Below are 21023 nucleotides of genomic sequence, written 5' to 3'. Positions count from 1 at the left end.
GACTATTATTTTAAAAACAACTTTGTCAATTTTCAGACGACGCTAGAACAACTGACGAACCGTCGTGGTCTACCGTCGTCTTATTTAGTTGATGTAGTTGTCTTCAAAGTTGGAAACTTTCTCTCTTTGTCTGTATATTTTATCAAACTTGGAAAGAAGTAAAATGATTTTGGCCAGAAAAAAGGTAAAAAGATTTTTCAAACAAAAAACGTATGAGCATGCAAAACAGTAACCAAAATAGTGAAAATGAAAGCTTACCTTTTGCGTGCAATGAAAGCAAGAGGAAGATGATCGATGTTTAAGTTCAGAGACGACGAAGAAGACGAGAGGAAGACGATGAGAAACTCTGACAATGCTCTGACAAGGAAAAAAGACGAAAAGGTTTCTCTGGGAGATTGAAATTTTTAATCGGGTTTGGAAACAGTGCATGTGTAAGTCGAAAAGTTGCTTACATATAAAACCATTTCAAAAAAATAATACGGCGGTTACATTTAACTACGTCGTTTTTAACTAAAACGACGCAATATTTTTCATTCGACGTGGAATCATTTCATTTAACGTCGTTAGGTTTAATATAACCGACGTGGATTTTAATTTTTAAATTATGAATAGAATTTTTTTTCCCGTGACCTTTCAGTTTATTTTTCAATTACAGTGCGTTATAAATAGAGTTTTTTTTCCGGAGGAAATTTAAAACGAAGGAAATTAATATTCTGCAATATGTAAAGTTTCTTTTTTGGATGACAGATTTAAATAAAATAAGAATATAAAAACAACAAATGTGTAAGTCAAGTAGACGAAAAGTTGCTTACATATAAAACCATTTCAAAAAAATAATATGGCGGTTACATATAACTACGACGTATAAATTACAAAATACGACGGTACATTTAACTTCGGACGTGGTAAATAAATACGATAGTAGTTTGTAGGTACCGTCGTAGTAAACTCAAAAATTAAAGTACATAAGTAATAACTCGCGTCATGGTATATTATTTAACACGTCGTTTTTATTAATTTACCGACGTGGATTTCTGTAATATACGTCGATCATACCGACGTTGATTTTACAATTTAAACGGCGGTTTGTTTGTAAGGACCGCCGTTGGTTTTAAAAATTTATTCTATAAATTTGTCGCTTTCATTCATTTTCGGTTTACATTTAAGGTTCCAAGTTCTTCCTCTCTCAGTCTCTCATGTCTCAAAGATAATAATTTGGATGTTTTCTCAAAGAGAAATTGAGCTTACTCGCATCAAATATATGTCCACAAGAAGAAGCTTGTCAACTAGCCTTCTCACTTCCTTGATCAAGCCTGATAGGACACTTAGTGCTTCTGAATACTCCTTGCTTTCCATCAAAAGAGATGCAAGCCTGGCCTCCACTCGCTGTCGAAGGAAAGTTCGCTTCTCAGGGAAATCTGAAGATCAGATGTGCCTGATCCTCTGCTTGATTTTCTTGCCTAAGAAGATCCGTCGGATTTATTGTGATAGCCTCTTCCTTTATCCGTAGAGCTTCAGAAGAAGAAGATGGGTTTCAAGAATGCGATAAAGAATAGAAATGGCTTCAGATGGCCTCTAAAGCATGAGCAATTGAATCAGTAGTTTCTGGGAGATATGATGAAGACATTGTCAATGCTTTGAACTACACAAGTCCTGCAGAAAGATATGTTAAAGAAACTGAAACAACGGCGGTTTTCTGTTCTACCGTCGTCTTTTCTCGTCGTCTATATTAAGTTACGATGGCGGTAGATTTATAATTACCGACGTAGATTATTTTGTTAAACGTCGTTAAGTGTACTACAACCGACGTGGATTTTAATTTTAAATTATAAATGGAGTTTTTTTTCCCGTATTCTTTCAGTTTTAGTTTTCAATTCCAAAGCGTGATAAATAGATTTTTCTTTCCCGAGGAAATTTAAAATGAGGGAAATTAATGTTCTAGAATTTGTAAACTAACACGACGCAATATTTGCAAATTTGTGTCATCTGTTAAGATTATGATGTGGAACAGAGTTCCATCTGGTAAGATTTCGTAACCCTTGGGATCTCAGACAAAACTGATTATGTCGACGGTGTTCTATATAAACCGTCGTGGTTATTTCAATTCTTGTCATTAAGTAGATCTACCGACGTAGGATAAGAAAATCAAAGAAAAAAATTGTTAACAAAAATTCTTATTAAGACGACCGTTAAAATTAAAGGTACGACGTATAAAATGAATAAATACGACGATAAATTTTATTGTACGATTTAAAGATAACGTAGTAGAACTATACGAGAATGACGTCGATATATTTATATTTTCCGTCGTTGTAAATTAATTTAATACGGCGATATTTTGTATTTTAAAGCCGTGGATTTGTTTGTAATTATACGGCGTCTTATACGAAAACCTCGTCGTGTTATTTTATGAGTAAAAACGGCAGTTTTTATTGAAATCGTCGTCTTTACTTTCTACGTCGGTCGATTCATAACTTCTGCCGTTCTTTGTTGGCATTGATTTTACACTGAGGAAATCTGTTTCAAATAGACGTCGGTTGTTTAATTATGTACGTCGTTGTTTTTGAACAGCCATTTGAAACTCCATTTTTTAGTTGTCTAAGGTTGTATTACACGACGGTGTTTTTAGAACCGTCGTCTTTTTATAAACCACGACGGTTTTCACTTAGACCGTCGTTGTTTTCTGGTCGTCTTTTTCACTTTTTGTAGTAGTGATATGATCTTTCTCTATAACAGTACTCTATGTCACATTATCAGGATAAGGTTAACTTGTGTCAAATCCCCAATGCGACATTTCTAGGTTATATGATTCACTTGGATGAGATTGCAAACTTTCATATTGCAATCTTATCCAATACTTTGGCCAAAGATTCAACGAATCATATCTTTAAAGCATTCTCTCTTTTTACTTATAGTAGAGATTCCTTGTTGTTTATGCACATGCCTATGTGAACTTATAGGATATCCTGATGATTACCTTTAAGTCATATCTCTCAATACAATCGTATAATGATCTCAAAGATAACTGACTCATCCATAAGACAAATGTGATGTCTCAGGTTTGAGAACTAATTTGCATGATAGCAACTTAGAATTACTTGTTTGACACTTGTGAATAAAACTACCATATAAGAATTCTTAGTCGACCGCGTTCAGTGAACTCTATCTCTATTAAGCACCTACGCACTTGTTTCAGTATCTCTACATGAATGACTTGAGACTAGTCATCCTCTCGATTGAGCAAACAGAGTGCGTACTAGTCTTTGTATAGGTCACCATTTGTCCAATTGTGATCCTATGAACATGAACATTTTAGGATGTGATATATCATAATGGAAATGTCTCGTGAATCTAACATCTTTAGATTGCTTTCCATATGTATCGTAATTCATGGGCTTGTCACTTTATTGTCTATGTATAAGTTTCCTAAAGTGATTTTCATGCTCTATTAATTATGTAGTGTTATGTCCTTAGAAGTTTTTTTTATTTTTGTATTGACTTCTATGGCATATTTCTAACACCAGAGATGGTGGTCGGTGGTGGTGGTTGTCGGTAGGAGATGGTGGCCAGCAGTGATGGTTGGCGGCGGCCAGTGATGGTACAAACTTTGGGTGATCCTTTTAAACGAAAAGGGTAAAATTGTCTTTTCTCTTAGAAATTAAACAAGTCAAGTGAATATGGGTGTTTGATTGAGTTTTTCCAAAATAAAATTTAAAACTCATTCACCAAACTCAAAACCAAATTATCCCTTTAAGATATCCTTATTACTAAACTAATATATGACTTATACCTAATTTTTCTTAAAAATTAATGATGGGACTCATTTGTTGGTTTTCTACAATAATTCATGCATAAAATAACAAAACAAAACTCTAAAAATAGAATAAATTAAATGAGATGATTTTCATGTTATGTGCAATATCATGTGGTATAAAATCATGTAATCATGTTATCAAAAGATGGTACACCTAGTATTAGTCAAAATACTTTCTTTCTTTTCATGAAAAAACGAACTTCTTATTTCACTTTACTACTCACGAGATTCAGACTTTGCTACATAAATTTTTTCTTTCGTATAAACTTTGTACCTAAAATTTGATATTCTTACCACTTTCATGCCTATGTTAGTATGTTCATCAAATCTTCTGTTAACTCATGACGTGACAATTAATGGGTCCATAAAGATCCACTCATATTGCGCCACGTGGATGGACAAATTTAAGATATAAAAATATTTATTAAGTTAATAAAACTTAAAAACTAAAAAATTATGAGAAAACGATTTTAAAGTCCCTTTCTAACCTTGAATTGTTAAATTAATACAATCAATTGAAAATATACCTTTCCAGTGTGAGTGGAGGAAACAAATTGATATGCCGAGTCCTTTTTTTAACTTTCAACATATGCCGGTCCATTTAAATGTAACATCCATGTGTAGACCATAACCATGGATATTACTCTTGAATAGTAACTTACTGGGTGTCATTGTTAGATAGACTGTCTATCTTTTGTTACATCATTTTATTTTAGGACAATACTTCACTCCTTACTCATAAAAATGAACTCCTCCTACCAGTAATGTGACTCAACCATAAATTGACATTTGTCCTTTTTTTTTTTTTTTTGAAGTCTCAAATGTGTTTTTCCCTTCTCTTTCATTAGCATAACTAATTTACCTTATTATTTCTTACCTCAATTAAATTTTATGTCTGTTGTGGACTTTTCTAACTCCAACCCCAACAATTCACCTTCATTCAAATTACCATTGACAATGTTGGCAGGCATAGTTTCTTCATAGAGGTTTTTTTTTTTTTTTAAAGGATATAGACATTTTTTAATCAAGCAAACTTTGAATTGTAGAGACCATAGAATTCGAAATTAAAATGCATCTATAATGTCTCCTTGCCTAGTCATGAAAAACTAAAAAGGTGGTTTGTGGGATAGATGTAAGCAATTTACCAAAAAAAGAATTCAGTTATGAATAATAAAAGAGTATTATAAAAATAAGGCTTATTTATGTACATGGTCCATGTGCGTTCAAAGTTGTCTCGGATTACCACATATTCTTTGAAACATCTCAAAATACCACATACACTTTTGATAACTGTCTCACGTTACCTATTCCGTCAGTATTAAGAGACGTTTTGCTACGTAATGTGGACCCCACTTCTTGGGGTATGGGTTTGCTTCTAGTCTTCTTTCCAGAAGACAACGGCACAACCACTATTGAAAAAAGAAACAAGCTTTTCTCTTCTTCATCGTAAAAAACATGCACAATTTTCAGACGAACCAATTCCAATAATCTCCTTCTGTCCAAAGCCCAATCCACAATTTCCATATGTGCCCTTTTGGTCTTCGTCACCCACCTCCTCTTCATCCTCTCAACCTTTGAACACACAACCAAGCCTCACCCACTCATCACAACAGCCTCCAGAAGATTTTTGTCCCAAAAATCTCCACCCACCACCAACATAGACCCCAAATTACTCAATAAACCCATCACGTAACGGAACGTCTCTTAATTTTGACGGAATAAGTAACGTGAGACAGTTATCGAAAGTGCAGATGGTATTTTGAGACGTTTCAAAGAACATGTGGTAATCTGAAACAACTTTGAAAGCACAGAGGGCATGTATATAAATAAGCCTAAAAATAAAATAACAGAGTATGAAAAGTACCACTGAATATTGGGAGTAAAATTGTATTTGCTCTTATGATGTTTACACTAACAGAATTTTCTCTCAGATAGAACTCACTCTCTTTTGTTTCCTCTCACTCTTCCTTTCTTCTCTTCCTTTCTTCTCTTCCTTTCTTTCCTCTCTTCTCCTTTGGTGTGTTTTGCTAAGCAATGGAAAACTTCTTTATAGGCAAATTGGATGGCTTCCAACATCATCATTAAGCTTTTTGAATATTATTTCCTTCTTTTTCTTATGTGGGCTCCACCACTTTCTTTACAACACTCCCTCTTGGAGACTACAATGTATGGAATGTGCATTGATAAAAACCTTGCCAATAAAACCTAGTGGGACAAAAACTGGTCGAAGGGAAAAAGAGTACATAACCATGTGTAACATAAAATTCTGTGTATATTGACACGTGTGCGACACTGCCTCGTTAAAAGCTTGCTAGGAAAATCCAATAGGATAAAAACCTGGACGAAGGAAAAAGAGTACAGTGTGTGAATATCTTTATTGACAGTACGCACCCCCTGATGCTTGGCAAATATCTTTTAAGTCATACTGTTGATCATCTTTCTGAATGTCATAGTTGACACTGCTTCTGTGAGTCAATCTTGTAATATTGTTGGATGCTCCCCTTAGTATCTTCATGACTATCTTTCTAGAGGGAAGATCTTTCGGACTCGGTGAATGATGTAGCCATCAACAATTCATGTAGTTGAGTAAGCAAATATATTTCCAGTAAGCTATCTCTATGTAAATCATAGAAATTTCTAGAGTCCGTGAATCAAACAAAAACCTGGGCTATTTGTAAGTTCACTTAAAAAGAATATGTCTGTATATTGTTTTATGCGGAGATGGCATCAAATATGTCTCACATCATCCCAAAGTGGTGGGGATGGAGCTGAGCTCTATCTAAAAAATACAATGTCTGATCCAGTATATTTCTCGAAAAATCATTTAAGTGCCCAGTTGATAATCCACATAAAAATGCTTCAATACTTTCTGAGTATAAGCAAGAATCTCGTTGGCATAATTCTCGATCTTCAGGAAGAGATAAATATTTCTTGAACTCTTCAGGAGTTTTAATCAATTATCAACTCTTTGCAACCATATCATAATTAATATACTCACTGAGGTAATTTATACATATTAATATTGAGTACAAAATTTGTGCTCCAGGCACATGTCCTTCAGAGACTTGCTTCATGCAATTACAATCATTCAAGGATTTTATTTAAGGGATTACACTTCTTGACACATTATACAGCTTTATATCCAACTATTTGTTTTGCTTGTACATCTTTTGGGAATCGCTTCTAGCGATATACTCCGTGCATTTAATAACCCTTAAAAATAATATGTTGGTCTCCGTAAATGTGCAATGAGAAGGAACGATTGCATCTGTAAATATGGAGAACCTCAACATTCCTTGTTTCAACCAGAAACATTGTGTCATATAAATTGAGTATATTCCTCTTTTGTTCCGAACACCCAAGTATAACTTTCAGGGTTAACATCTTTTGGGATTCGTACTATGGGTTTGTTTCTTCACGTTCATTCTCATCTGTAATGGAATTGCCTCTTTCCATTTTCGGGCAATGATATTGTCGACATTTAATAATAGAACGTGGTTCCAATCAACACAGCCCATTGATGATTTGAGTAGCTACTCCAAAACCAAAAATTATCATTCATCAATTTGTGATCGCACCACTTTCATGTCATGTGCATGCATCAATTATGAATATTTCTTTGCTTTTAGATACCCAAGCCATTCAAGGGGCTTTTATTGTTTCTTTCCAGACAGACATCTCTTATAGGATGAATTATGTGAGAATGTGGATCCTAACCTCCAATGGAGCATTATTTTATAGTAGGGCGTGGATAATCTCCATTCAAGGAGTTGGAACATTTAGAACCCATATATCTGTCATGTTGCAGGCATGCCACATATTAATACATACATGTCAATTAATTGTCCTTCTGGGACTTTAAACTATATAATTTGCTACGCATTAGGCATACACTGTATTAATATTGACATGTTAATGGATTGTCATCCTGGGACTTCAATCCATATCATTTGTTACGCAACAGGCGTACATCATATTGATCACTAATATACCCATGTTCTGTTCTTATCAGACTTTAATCTATGCAGTGTATTATCAATGTATTCAACTTGCAATATGTGAATTTTGCATTAATAATTCATGAATACATATCAGAATGATACAAGCCATTCTTGTGGAATAGTTATAATACAAGTTGTTCTTCTGGAACGATCTATAATACAAGTCATTCTTCTAGAACAGCCTTATCTCCACATTTGGTTATCTTTAAGGATATCGTAAAAAAAAATAAGAGTACAAGCATGAAATAACACAAGTATTGCTTACATCCTTAGGTGGGAGAAACTTTGCTCAAATATCATTCAAGCTCGTATCGACTCAGCAAATACAATGTAATGCTTGATAATCTAATTATATCCTGCAAGAGCAAAAATCACAATTCTTCCGTCTCTCTCCCAAAAAAAAAAAACCATCAGTGTTAGATTCACGACATGGATTTGTTCTTCAGATGTTCATTCTAAAGAAACAAAATCCCTTTATGAATAGAGCGTTGTAAAAAGAAAGAAAAGATACAAAGAATTGTGATATTAATTGCAAGGTATGCAAGAAATCAAGGAAGGAAACTAGTGAGGTAACAGACAACAAACTCTCATTTCTCCTAACCTAGAAGAACTTAAGGAGATTAGAGCATGTGGTCATCCTTACAGTTCCCTGATCTAGCCGAAATGTGATCAGGGATAGTCTTGCTTCCTGAATAGATGATTAGAGATAGTCTCGCTTCTTAAGCACATTGAGTGCTCATTGATAGGAAAAACAAGTAGATATTGCATTACTAGATATGGAGAAAACTGGATATATTCTGCAAAAAGATTTTGTTAGTAACATATTTATACACAAATTAGAGGAATAGGTAGATCCAGTGAATTTCAAATTAACATAGAAATTTGTGAGGTTCTTGAGATGCTTTTGAAAAAGTAACTTCGTGAAATCCGCAAAGTAAGATCAGTTTTGACCAAAATAGTCCTTAAAACCTTTAAAGTGCCGATAGACATTAATAGAGGCCGAGTGAAGTTTTGGAATCTGAAAAAGAAAAAGAGAATATGAGGATCCGAGAAAATATTAGGATCCTGGAAACGGTGCCACATTTCCGTCTATAGATATTGCCTCTGCAAGGCATGATCTGCATTTCAATTCAATTTTTTTCCATTTTCTGAAAATTTAGATTTTATAAGAATTTCCTCGAAACCCTCTTAAAATGGCTTCCTCTTCTTCTTGCCCAAATCATTTTGATTTAAATGTTGCTCTCATAACAAACCGTGATGCTAAAGTCTGGCTTCCATCCTTTGTATCCCAAAATCGTCATCTGACGGTTAATGATTATGTGATAATGAATGATACGATTGTTGTCATAGTATCTAGGAATTTTCTTACTCCTATGGATGAAATACTGTTAACATGAAGGTCTGATGAAGAGGCTATTGATAACTCAATGGCTTTAACATTCAGAGTGCTTGCTTTTGTTTCTAACATGGCTGATCGTTTGCGTGCCATAGCAAACGAGATTCAGGAGCTGAACACTGAAAATTCGTCTCTTTAGAGAATGTTTCATGAGTCTCAACAAGAGGTTGAGAAACTTAAAGAGGAAAATAAGGCCTTGTTGAAACTGGTGAGTTCATACTCCATTGATATGCGGACAAGGCTTGACATGCTGGGAGACCACGAAAGGCTCATGGCTAAGCTTAAAAGGTACCGTCCTCTTCCTTCAGAGACTTCCAGAACATCATGGAATTTTATAAATTTTACAGAGTCTGCTCCTTCCTTGCAGGTGAAAAGAATCTATTTGTTGTATGCTTCTTTTCTGTTATAATAATTGGGTAAATTCTTAAACTTGCACCTGTGGTTTTTATGTCTTTTCAAAATGACAGTTTGGGACCTTGTGCCTTATAGGTTCAAATAACCACATTAAATATCTCAAATTACATATTTCAATGCATATGAGTCCGGAAATTCTTGCCTGGGCTGAACATGACTTCAGAATTTATTTGCCTTGTTTAAATGGGCATGAAATATAAATTGAGTAAAAGTCATGATAATATTGCAATATAGTAGTGAAAAACATTAACTACTATATACCCAAAACTTCAGGTTCGGGATCTCTCGTATATTTGGATCTATGGACTTCCGGCCCAGATAATATAATATAACAAAACATGTGAAGAGCCTCAATTCATCCTTTGAGGTTATCCTGATATTATCCATTTCTCGGTGTATTCTTAACAACCGGAATTCACAAAATATATTGCTTCCTTGAGGTATCGATTATAATAGAATCGAACTTTATTAAATTCAAAATTTTCTTATGCCAAAGAAAAATGTGGTGTCCACAATTTGCAATAATACCTCAAGAGTTGTCCATTTAACTATTGGAATTTTAGGTTCTCAATATTGTCAGATTTTGAACTTCAGGCCAAAATCGCATATTTTCATGGTATGGACATTTTTATAATTTCCCGTACATATTTTGGGACTTCAGACCCTTACATAATTGTTCATGTTTGAGGAGCTTATGGCTTCTCATTTAATTGCTCATCCATGAGTTTAAGGAACTATAGGTTCCCTTTTGTGTATAGTGACGGTTTACACAAAATGCTTAATATTTATGTATATGTCACTATTCATGTATACAGTACTATTCATCAAGTCATGAATATGTGTCTATTCATGCGTACAGTACAATTTTCAGTATAATTACTATTCATTTGTACGGCACTATTAACCAATATGGTACTGTTACATTATCAAGGAACTCCAAGTCCTTATTTACATGTCAAGGATCAAGGATCTTCAAGTCTGATCTCTTGTTTACAAATATAGTACCGGAGAGACTGTCAGCACTCATATCGTTATCAGCATCAAGGAGCTTCAGGTCCTGATGTAGTTGTATGATAAGGATCAAGGAACTTCTGGTCCTGATCTCTATATGCTGTAAAACTCATCATATCACACAATTAATTCATAAAATAAATTACTTGTAGATAAATTACTGGTATCGACGATAATTCCGCACCATACTTTAAATAAATATAAATGTATGGTAAAATAAATTCATAAATTAAATTGTTATAAATTGCTTGTAACTAAATTGTTGGTATGGACGATAATCCAGCACCATATTTTAAATAAATGTAAATGTGCTGTAAAATAAATTCATAAATTAAATTGCTTCATGTATGGGCGTTAATCCCGCGCCATACTTTAAATAATAAAGTAAATGTGCGATAAAGTAAACATGCTGGTATGTGCACTAATTCTACTCCATACTTTTAAATAAAGAGTAAAGGCAGTTGTGTGGACGATAAACCCGTACCACACTTTTAAATAAATAATGTCGTATGGTTAACAAACCTACACCATACAGTAAATAAAATAAATGCTAAAGGCAGTTGTGTGGACAATAAACCCGCACCACAATTTTAAATAAATACTACCCTATGGGTAATAAACCTACATCATATAATAAATAAAGTAAATGCGGGGATAAAACCATCACCTAATATATATATGAAGTATATAACATATTATATATTGTGGACAATATAACTGCACCACTATTCAAGATATAATAAGATGGGTTTTAAGATCACACCATCATTTTTATTATGATAATATGTGTTACAACGCAATGGGCAATGAAAATTATACCACCATAAAATAACATGATGGGGTATAAAACCGCACAATTCCAAATTACAGTACGAAAAAATAAATTAAATAAACATGGATGAAGCAACATAAAAAATTGTGAGAATACAAAAAAGAAAGTTTGCATGTCATCATAGTAGTAAAGTGAGAGGAGACATATGACAAAGAGGAGACAGAGAAATAACCACATAGTGTTGAGTTGGAAAAATTTAGAAGTGAAGATGAGAGACTATCGTGCTAATAACGTGTTATAAAAATAAAATAATAGAGAAAAGTATCACTGAATATTACGAGTAAAATTGTATTTGCTCTTGTGATGTTTACATTGACAGAATTTCCTCTTAGATAGAACTCACTCTCTTTTGTTTCCTCTCACTCTTCCTTCCTTTCCTTTCTTCTCCTTTGGCGTGTTTTGCTAAGCAATGGGAAGCCTATTTATAGGCAAATTGGGTGACTTTCAACATCATCATTAAGCTCTAATATTATCATTAAGCTTTTTGAATATTATTTCTTTCTTTTCTTTATATGGGCTCTATCATTTTCTTTACAACAAAGAGAAGAAACAATTTTTGAGGAAAAAAAAGACGAGAGCGGGGAGGAAGAGTGAGTGACACTTTTATTTTTATTTTTAATATTGTAATATTTAATTAGTTTATTTATTATTTATTATTTTAGTCCGCGTGACAAAATTTGAGTGAGCTCATTGGACCTCTAAATAGCCATGTCATCGCTTCACAGAAGTCCTTAGGAAAGAGAGTGAGAAAAGGCAGTGAAATAAACCCTTTTGTTTTGTATATTCTTTTTGGAAGGAGGCATGCAGGAAATACAATCACTCTCTATTTTTTAAGTTAAACACTAGAAAACTATTTTAGGAGCTCGTCCAAAATTTCAGAAGTGCTCTATAAAATACGCAGGACTACACCGCCAACGCCAAGAAAAGATAATCAGAGAAGTTGAATTTGTTTAATCGGTTTGTTTGTGTGAAAACTGAAGCGCGACCGGTGATCGAAAAATCTCTTTAGGGTCTTGGCTGCGTCTCATGGTGAGTGAATTTTAGAGTCTGCTATTTTTTTTTTTTCCAAGAGAAAATTATTGCTATATATATGCTTCTTATCCTTGTCAACGCCCGATATTCTGAGATAGACGAATTGAAATTTTGATTGATAATAACGAATGATAAGATGGAACACAGGCGAGTGAAAGTGGCGATGATCAAGAGCTGAAGCTGTATTCCTACTGGAGGAGCACTTGCTCCTTCCGTGTCCGAATTGCTCTCAACTTAAAAGGTTTCTTTTCCTTCAATTTCTTTTTGTTGTTGTTTTTAAATATTTTTTAATTTACTCCTTGCAAATCTGAAATCTGAAGGCTGAAGGCTGAAGGCTGAAGTCTTGCTCTCAAGAAAGTATAAATGTATTTGTATTTTAATTAATTACTGCGTATAAATATACTGTATAGGGCTCAAATACGAGTACAAAGCTGTAAACCTGTTGAAGGGAGAGCAATTCAGTCCCGGTCAGTCCCTTCCCTTTCACTTTCGTGTTTTATATTCCGGTGAACTTAACTTGTAGTAGGAGTAGCTGCTCAACTCAATAGTCAATTGTTTGGGGGCTTTTCTTGCCTTGCAGAGTTTACAAAGCTCAATCCTATCGGCTATGTGCCAGTGCTTGTGGATGGGGACATTGTTGTTGCTGACTCATTTGCCATCTTAATAGTCAGTCTCCATGTTATTCCTTTTCATCAGCTTCTGCTCCACTAAATTTGCATTACATCGTCGTAAAATATGTTTTTCGTATTCTATAGTATTTAGAGGGCAAATACCCTCAGCATCCATTGTTACCTCAAGATCTTCAGAAAAAGGCCATCAATTACCAGGTCAAACTGCTTTCTTTCTTTTTAATTATCCCCTTGTGAAATATTATGAACTATCCTCTTGCTACTTTTTGCATAGCCAATTTTAGTTTCACACTGGAGCTGGACCTTCAAATAATAAATACCATTAGAGTAGTTGTCCCATATAGTTCTGCTTTGAGTTCTCAAATATAGATTGGAAACACAAGATGTAGATGTGCAGGCTTGGAAAATTTCCGTTTTAGTAGACTATGTTTGGGCTCTTTATGAACTCAACTGTATAATCACTGGGTTTTTGACTTGAGAACTAATGAGTGTAGCATGTGTTGATGCCATTAAAGAGTGTTTGAATGTCTTGGGGTTGGGGCACTACTAGTAATTTTGCTAATGTCACAATGAGCACATAAAAGGTCAAACTTTGAGGTCAGGGCATAGCCAATTGGTAGCCATGCTTCTCTTCTGATGATGAGGACCCAATTTCAAATACTCTCTCTGCCAAATGTTTTAACGGATCAAGTGAGTGTGCCTGGAACAACCATTGGCTGAGTTCATTAGTTGAAATACGGTTTCCAATTTTGCCCTTTTGACTTGGCAAAACATCTGCACTTAACTTACCCAGAACTGCATGGATGAGTATGTTATGGCCTACATGCATGCTATACAAAAGAGGATGTAGATGACATCCATGGTAGTTTCTATTGTGATTACTAAGAACAGAAAATTAGTTTCACGTGTATTGGTGCTTAGATCTGTATCCATCACGCATGCCGGTTATTGTGTTTAACATGCTGAATGATGGTAATTCAGCTAAGGGATATGGTATCATGCTCTACCTGTATGATATACTCTTAGTAATTTGAGTTTCCTGGTGTAACTTTGTACAATTCATTATGATTTCCCTAAAATCCTAACCTGTTCAAACATCGCTCCCACCCAAAAGCAACCTAATCTCTTCATTAACATTTATTATTATATGATTTTGAATGTATGTTTCAAATTCTAATGCTATTAGCTTGCCCCTGATATGTAGGCTGCAAATATCGTTTCCTCAAGCATACAGCCTCTACAGAATCTGGCTATACTGGTAATTGGCTGGATCGAGTGTCTGCTTGTGGATACTTTGTATTGCTTTGATTGTCAAAAACTGAGCTTACTTCTCATTGTATTATCATTTAAAAAAATTGATATGGATATTGTTTTGCTGCTTTTCCATTTACAGAAGTACATTGAAGAAAAAGTTAGTCCCGAAGAGAAACTTGAATGGGCTAAAGTTCATATTGGAAAAGGCTTTGCAGGTAAGAAAATCTTTAAAAAGATTTGAAAATAGGAATGCGGGTAAAACTGGTTTAGTCACAGATGATGTCATTTTTCAAAATAACAAGACCTCTTGGATTTAAAGTTTTTGTATCTATGAAAGAAGAAAAAAGTTGTAATCTTTCCACTCCAATCTTGCTTCTCCAGACCTCAAACACACCCAAATGTGCGAGACTTGTCAAACCACATTTTTATTTTCTGTGGAAGATCGTACCTTATATAAATCCTGTCTTGCTGTATTGTTCTTCTTTTCTATGAATGGTTGTAGGCTTAATAATCTGTTATCTGTATGTGTTTCAGCTCTTGAAGAACTGCTGAACAACTATGCAGGGAGATATGCAACTGGGGATGAAGTTTTCTTGGTCTGTTTGCTCATGTTGTCCCTTTTTTTTCTTCTCCCCTTTAAGAAAAAGGACTCGCCGTCTTTTTTTATTTTGGAAAATCAGAAAACTCTTAAAAACATTTTAAAATAATTTGACCACAAAATTGTTTCAACAACCAGAAAAACCATTGATGTGGCAGGTTTGAGGACTAGGATACTCATTCTCTTGGTTATGTAGTTTTTAGATGATGGAAATTTTGATAAGTAGAAGAGGTTAAAGGAAACGAAAGTTATATGGTTGCTTTAATCTTAAAGATATTAGAGAAATAAAGAATAGTAGGGAGGAGAAGAGAGATGAAAGTAAGAACATATCAAGGCACCAAGAGATATAGGCTTCTAATAGAACTGCCAAAGATTCCTAGTAGTACTGTAAGACCCCATTAAAAATGTTTTGGTGTATTCAATATAGACTTTTACAGTCCATAATAGTTTGGTATTGAATTAGGATTTTTAGAGAGTCCATAAAACTGTTGTGGTATTCAATTGATAAGACCTTTAGAAAGTTTTGTAATATTCAAAAATTCATTGGAGTCATAAGGATTTTATTAAACAATGTATTTATATAAAAAAAGAACAAGAACAGGTGGACTTTGGAATAGAAGTGCATATACCGAAGTCCATCACTTCTCCAGCCTAAACCTAGAGATTTTCAAGGAATTCAGATGTACTTTACTTTTCTTACAACTCTCAAACTTTGAACTCCTTAGCTTCATCCTCCAACCAACAGGACTCACTAATTTGCAGCCTTACCCCCATTCGTATGAAAGGGGCACAAGATGGTGTTTCCTTATGTAATTTTTTCAATAAAAGCCTTACATGAACTCTACAGTTTGAGTTGCATGTTGAACATTGCTACTTTTACTTCCTAATTTTCCAAATAATAAGTGCTAGTGTGAAATTCCTCAATGTATGAATACAAAAATAAAATTAAATAAAATAAAAAAAATAAAAAAATCAAATAATGTAACATTTTCTCAAATATTTGCAGGCAGATTTGTTTCTAGCACCCCAGCTTTATGCAGCCATTGGAAGGTTCCATGTAGACATGGTACTGCTCATTCTATTCTTGTGCCAGTTACACTGTAGCAAATGTGCATTCGTTCTTGATTGTGCAAATTTATATTTATCCGATTTGTAGGTTGACATTTCCTTGTTATTATTTTTTTCATTTTCGTGTGACAATGGAAACTAATCCAATTTGGTGGTGTTCTGATGTTTCCATCACATAATCAAGTTATTTTCTCTTTTTTTTTGGGTCATAAATCAAGTTTCTATCTGTGTCTACTTTCAGTAGCAACCTGTCTTTCTCTTATTTATGTAGTTTATTCGAAACAGTACCGGCTCATCTTTGACCTGCATATCTTTTGTTATTATATGAATGGAAGCTTTATTGTTCTCCCATTGACATGAAGTTTATAGTGGTCATTCATTAGGGTTTTTTTTTTTTTTTTTTAATAAATTTTTTATTTATATATTATTATTTATCATGGTAGGCTTGCCATAAAAAAGGTATTTACAGAGACTTCAAACGCCTCTGTCCCTAAGAAGAATATTACAATCAGCTTATATGATTCATTCTTTCATCTCTATATGAACTTAGAATAACCATATTTTGCCCTGCTATGGGACTTTGTGTCACTCACTAATAAAATTCAGGTGAGTTGGTGGGAATAACTCAGTTTAGCTCAAGGCCTAGGTTGAAGTCTCATCAATTCATTCAGTGTAGTGAGCTTCTGACCATATATCTGTCTTGGGTTTAGGAAAGGAGGGCTTTTCTCACCCTTCCCAATCAGCCAAAGAAGAAAAAAGAAAAGGAAAAAAAAAAATGAAACAGTCTTTGACCTTTGTGTTCTGCAATTTTGAACCCTGTCCTGGTCTTGGGTGTTCCTACATTTTCATCCACCAGCTGCTCTTTCATTTCCTTCTTCATAATTATTACTTATTTATTTATTTTAATATTTCTGGTGGCTGTCCTCTTAGATACTTATCTACTTTTTTGAGACCTTTTGCTCAAAACTTGAAGTGGCTTTCCACATGTACATCTGCTGATAAGTTTATTTTCCATCAAATGTTGTGCAGACTCAGTTTCCCCTTTTGGCCAGGTTGCATGAGGCATACAGTAAGATCCCAGAATTCCTAGATGCTCTACCAGAAAACCAGCCAGATGCTCCTTCTTCATAGTTAAAACCAAGGGGTTCAAGAGGTAAGAAGTAATATTTTATAAGTCTCCTCTGTTGGTTAGATTATACCATTTATCCAAGTGTTCTGGTTAATTGAGGCACTTGTCGAATATGTGAGGCACCATAAGAATGCCGATGCCATTTGTAAATCTATAGTTGCTTTTGCGTTGATTTTTGCTTCGATGGTCCATTTAAAATTGTCATTTCCATTCTTCTAAAACTTCCCCTTTTTTAAATTCAGATGAAACGTGCCGGTCCCGAAGTGCAGCGTAAAGTGCCTCATAATTAAGGTTTGAAATGTTGTAAAGTACTCAGGTCAGGTGTTGAAATAAATGTTATCCCATGATGGATGTCGTAAAGTAGTCAGGTGCTGTAATAAGTGATATCCCTTGATAGAACTGGAGGGTGTTGTAATGTAAAATATTGAGTGATGTAGCGGTTCGGATTGTCTGTCAAAATAGTCTTCGGGAGTAGACTTGTACACATCCTGTGTACTTGAACAATACAGCTTATGGTCTTTTCCATACAATGAATTGTTATGGTTATCAAGAAAGAGAACATCCAAATATGTTTTCAATTTGTTTTCTTGTGCTCTCCAGTTGTCTAGCAATCAGGTATATATATTTGCTAAAAATGATATGTTTGTGTGTGTATTCCAAACGAGAGAGGAAGTCCCAACCACACCAACCCTAGCATGAATTGGAATTTTTAGCTCGGGTGTTTTGGATTCTGGTGAGAACTTATGATGCTTCCTTTAAATATAATTTTCTTTCGTGTTTTATTATCCAAAGGAGGGATACTGTTGCCAATGCCAGTGCTCGGTTCTGTATGTTAATAGCTCAGGAGACGACTATGATCTCTAATTAATGCGTGGGAAGATCCTATAGTTACAATTTGCTTTTTGCTTCTATCGTGGACTGTGGAGTGTCCAAATGACAACGGGTGTTCGAATGCCGGCTGAGAGACACTGGAGATCTCTAGATAAAATCATCACGAGAGAGACTGAAGAGAGAAGATGATAGAAAAAAGAAGAGGGAGAATGACGAAAATCCCACAAAAGGTTCTCATGATCTGCACATGTCAAAACCTTGCAGAAAATTTGATAGGATGGATGGTAGTACGGGTGGGCAAAACAACCCACAACTGGGGTTTTTTTTGGATGAAATTTGCTCTGATTTGAGCTGAATTGAACAGAAACAGTCAACTTGGTTCAGTTCGATTTATATGTCTATGCTGCTTAGAAGTTAGAACCGAATCGAGCCGCGTAAGCTTCTTATTTTTCCCCTTCCACATACCCTATACAAGCAACACATTGTTTTTCTTCTTAAATGCTTGGAAACCCTATCCGTCCCTTGTATCATGCACGCCTCAGATTGATAAGAATCTGATCACATTTGACCAGTTATATCTCGTGGTTGCCTTTCTGTCGTGTGTTGGCGCCTCTATGTTTCAAAATTTTCGAACCGATTTGAAACTCAACGGTGTTGTTTGGTTCAGTTAGGGCTACCCTAACTTTGGGGCTTTGCTAAATTATTTCTTCAAACAAATTCATTTCAGGCTGGCATGAGAACTCCAGGAGGTAAGTAGTACCAGGCTAGCTGATTTTAGCTTCTATTGGCCATCTTTCAACTTGTAGATGAGAAACAAAGCACGGAATGTTGAGCACAAAAGTTTAACAAAGCACCGATTTGATTCTACTTTGTAAATAATTAAAACCCTAAATTAGACTGACTTCCCTTTGTAAAAGCTTTTTTGACTTACACAAGTAATTTTTCAGTATTTATGGTTTCTTCCCAATCTTCCCACTTAACAAGAGATAAACGAATGGTCGTAGCATACGCTTTTCTATCTACCCTTTTCCCCTCCAAATTTATTTTATTAATTCATGTGAGAGAGAGAGAGAGAGAGAGAGAGAGAGAGAGAGATCATATAATTGGTATTTATCACAATTAGAATAGAATTGAGGCCCTTTTCTTTTCTCCAGTTTGTACAATATAATCAATCATGTTTCCCCCCCATCCCCATCAATTGGACAAGCTTGTGCCAGTTTCTTTAGATTTTCAATGATCATAACCAGTCTGTTGTTAAGTCGATTGACAAAGCACCTGGGCATCCATCCAGCAGGATCTAACTGGATCATGAAAACAAAGGAAAATAAATAGCAATCCTGCTATTATTAAATTAATGAATGTTGTTGTTAAAGAGTAAAGAGTAGAGTACTAGTAGAGCACCTGAACAACATAGGTGACCATACAAGAGTCGCCTTCAAGCTTCTCCACTACCCATCCTGATTGCAACAGCAGTCCCCTGATTGCATTATTTTGCTTTGGTTGCAATCCAGCAGCTATCTCCTTTGGAAGTGAAGCAACTGCTACCACCTGCTCTGCACATCCCCACTGTTAAAATTTCACAAATCACTCAAATGCAATACGGAGTGTCCCTCCTACGTACCAGGGTGCCATCTTCCATGGTTTCACGTCGCTCATAGACTATGAATTCTCTATTTCTAAATAGAGGCTTAGCATTATCTCCAAACTTGAGGCGGATGATGCTGAGGTTATCTTCAAGATCTTTTATGTACCTTGCTTCTACCAGATCAGGATCCCATTGCTGCAGTAGCAGGTTGAATAAATTAAAGAAGAATCCAACAAAACAGTTACTAGTTATCTCTAAGCCAGCATCGATAAGTAAGTAGTTGACCTTGGCAGCGTCGATGGCGTTGGCAACGGTGATGAATTGCTGGGGTGATACTGATGTGAGCAGCCAGCGGCTACGGAAGGTGTGAAAAGATGCAGTTTTTCCAGACCTGCGTTTTGATATCTCTACTCCGTTGTCGAGAGTAAGAACCTTCCAGCCATCATTGGCATTATTCGCAGTCCCAACCCTAGTGTCCCTGTTCGAGTCTGAAGCAGACAGTAACTCTTGTATGCAGCTTTCACTTGCAAACTGCACATACCTTTTAAGCGAGTCCTCACTTATGGACCTGTGAGTGAATTCATTTGTTGTTGTTGTTGGTAATTAATTAGTTACTCAGACTCATCATAGATAGTAGAGAAGATAGAATGAAAATGAATTAAGTAAGAAACGCTAGCTAGAGATTACCAGGATCGGCTGCAAGGTGCTGGACTGGTCATCTCTAATCTCTTGTCTTGTGGTGATCTGCTTTGCTCTGAATTGAATGGAGTTGGAGGCTTGTCTCTTTTCTTTTCTTTTCTTTTCTTTTCACATTAAGCTGCTTGCTTTAAGCTTAAGGGAGATTGTGACTTATTTGTGAAACAACTGTTGGAAGGATATATAAACAAACAAGGAAGAAAAGTTGATAAGTGTAGTAGTAGAATATGAATAATATCAAGTGGGCCGAGAGGTGATTGGAGCACATGCAATGCCAGAGGAACCTCCATGATTTGGAACTGCACTTCTCTCTCTCTCTCTCTCTCTCTCTCTAAAATCAGAAGAATAGTAAAATGGGTGGATGAATGGATTGATTCTTTTGTTGTCAAAAAAGGGGTGAGAGCAAGGGTAGGGAAGATGATATGCACATGGAGTGTTGGAGGCTTTTAAAAATAAAACAAGGCAAAGAGTTGCAACTTCCAAGCAAGAGGACAGAGGAAAAAGAAAAACAGGCTAAAAACTAACAGAAACAGAGTGGCAAAAAAGAATGACCAATAGTAAGCTAGCTTAAGCCAAAGACTGTTTTATCATCTAAGCTTTGCCTGGTGCCGGGCGACAAAGACGCCCCTCAAACACCCACTCTCTCCTTCGTTCATTAGGAGGACCCCCAATCACGTGCCTTAGAATAATAGGAAGGACCTTCTACCTTCTACTCTCTCTCTCTCTCTCTCTG

The 21023-nt window shown here is 35.3% G+C and overlaps 2 protein-coding genes across 4 annotated transcripts; one reads left to right on the top strand and one right to left on the bottom strand.

Annotated features, from left to right (window-relative positions):
- LOC18790570 (glutathione S-transferase zeta class) lies at positions 12213-17765 on the top strand. Of its 2 annotated transcripts, XM_020555187.1 has the most exons (11): positions 12214-12497; positions 12648-12741; positions 12911-12967; positions 13081-13166; positions 13256-13327; positions 14334-14387; positions 14523-14598; positions 14918-14979; positions 15988-16047; positions 17079-17202; positions 17421-17765. In XM_020555187.1, exons 1-10 carry the CDS (start codon positions 12495-12497, stop codon positions 17178-17180), a joined length of 666 nt encoding a protein of 221 aa, XP_020410776.1. In that variant the 5' UTR covers positions 12214-12494; the 3' UTR covers positions 17181-17202; positions 17421-17765. The 2 variants fall into 2 exon arrangements, with proteins under 2 accessions (XP_007225877.1, XP_020410776.1); XM_007225815.2 differs by lacking the exon at positions 13256-13327 and having other exon boundaries at positions 12213-12497.
- On the bottom strand, positions 19105-21005 carry LOC18792240 (PCTP-like protein). 2 transcript variants are annotated; one of them, XM_020561821.1, is made up of 5 exons: positions 20282-21005; positions 19880-20162; positions 19631-19789; positions 19411-19557; positions 19105-19306 (listed from the first exon to the last, which is right to left on the bottom strand). In XM_020561821.1, the coding sequence occupies exons 1-5, from the start codon at positions 20311-20313 to the stop codon at positions 19247-19249; spliced, it is 681 nt and encodes a 226-aa protein (XP_020417410.1). In that variant the 5' UTR covers positions 20314-21005; the 3' UTR covers positions 19105-19246. The 2 variants fall into 2 exon arrangements, with proteins under 2 accessions (XP_020417410.1, XP_007225520.2); XM_007225458.2 differs by having other exon boundaries at positions 19105-19310; positions 20282-21002.

The sequence above is a fragment of the Prunus persica genome, chromosome G1 (assembly GCF_000346465.2).
Source record: "Prunus persica cultivar Lovell chromosome G1, Prunus_persica_NCBIv2, whole genome shotgun sequence".
In the NCBI taxonomy this organism is placed as follows: domain Eukaryota; kingdom Viridiplantae; phylum Streptophyta; class Magnoliopsida; order Rosales; family Rosaceae; genus Prunus; species Prunus persica.
The sequence above is the reverse complement of the archived record's forward strand: the minus strand, read 5'-3'. Positions and strand labels throughout refer to the sequence as shown.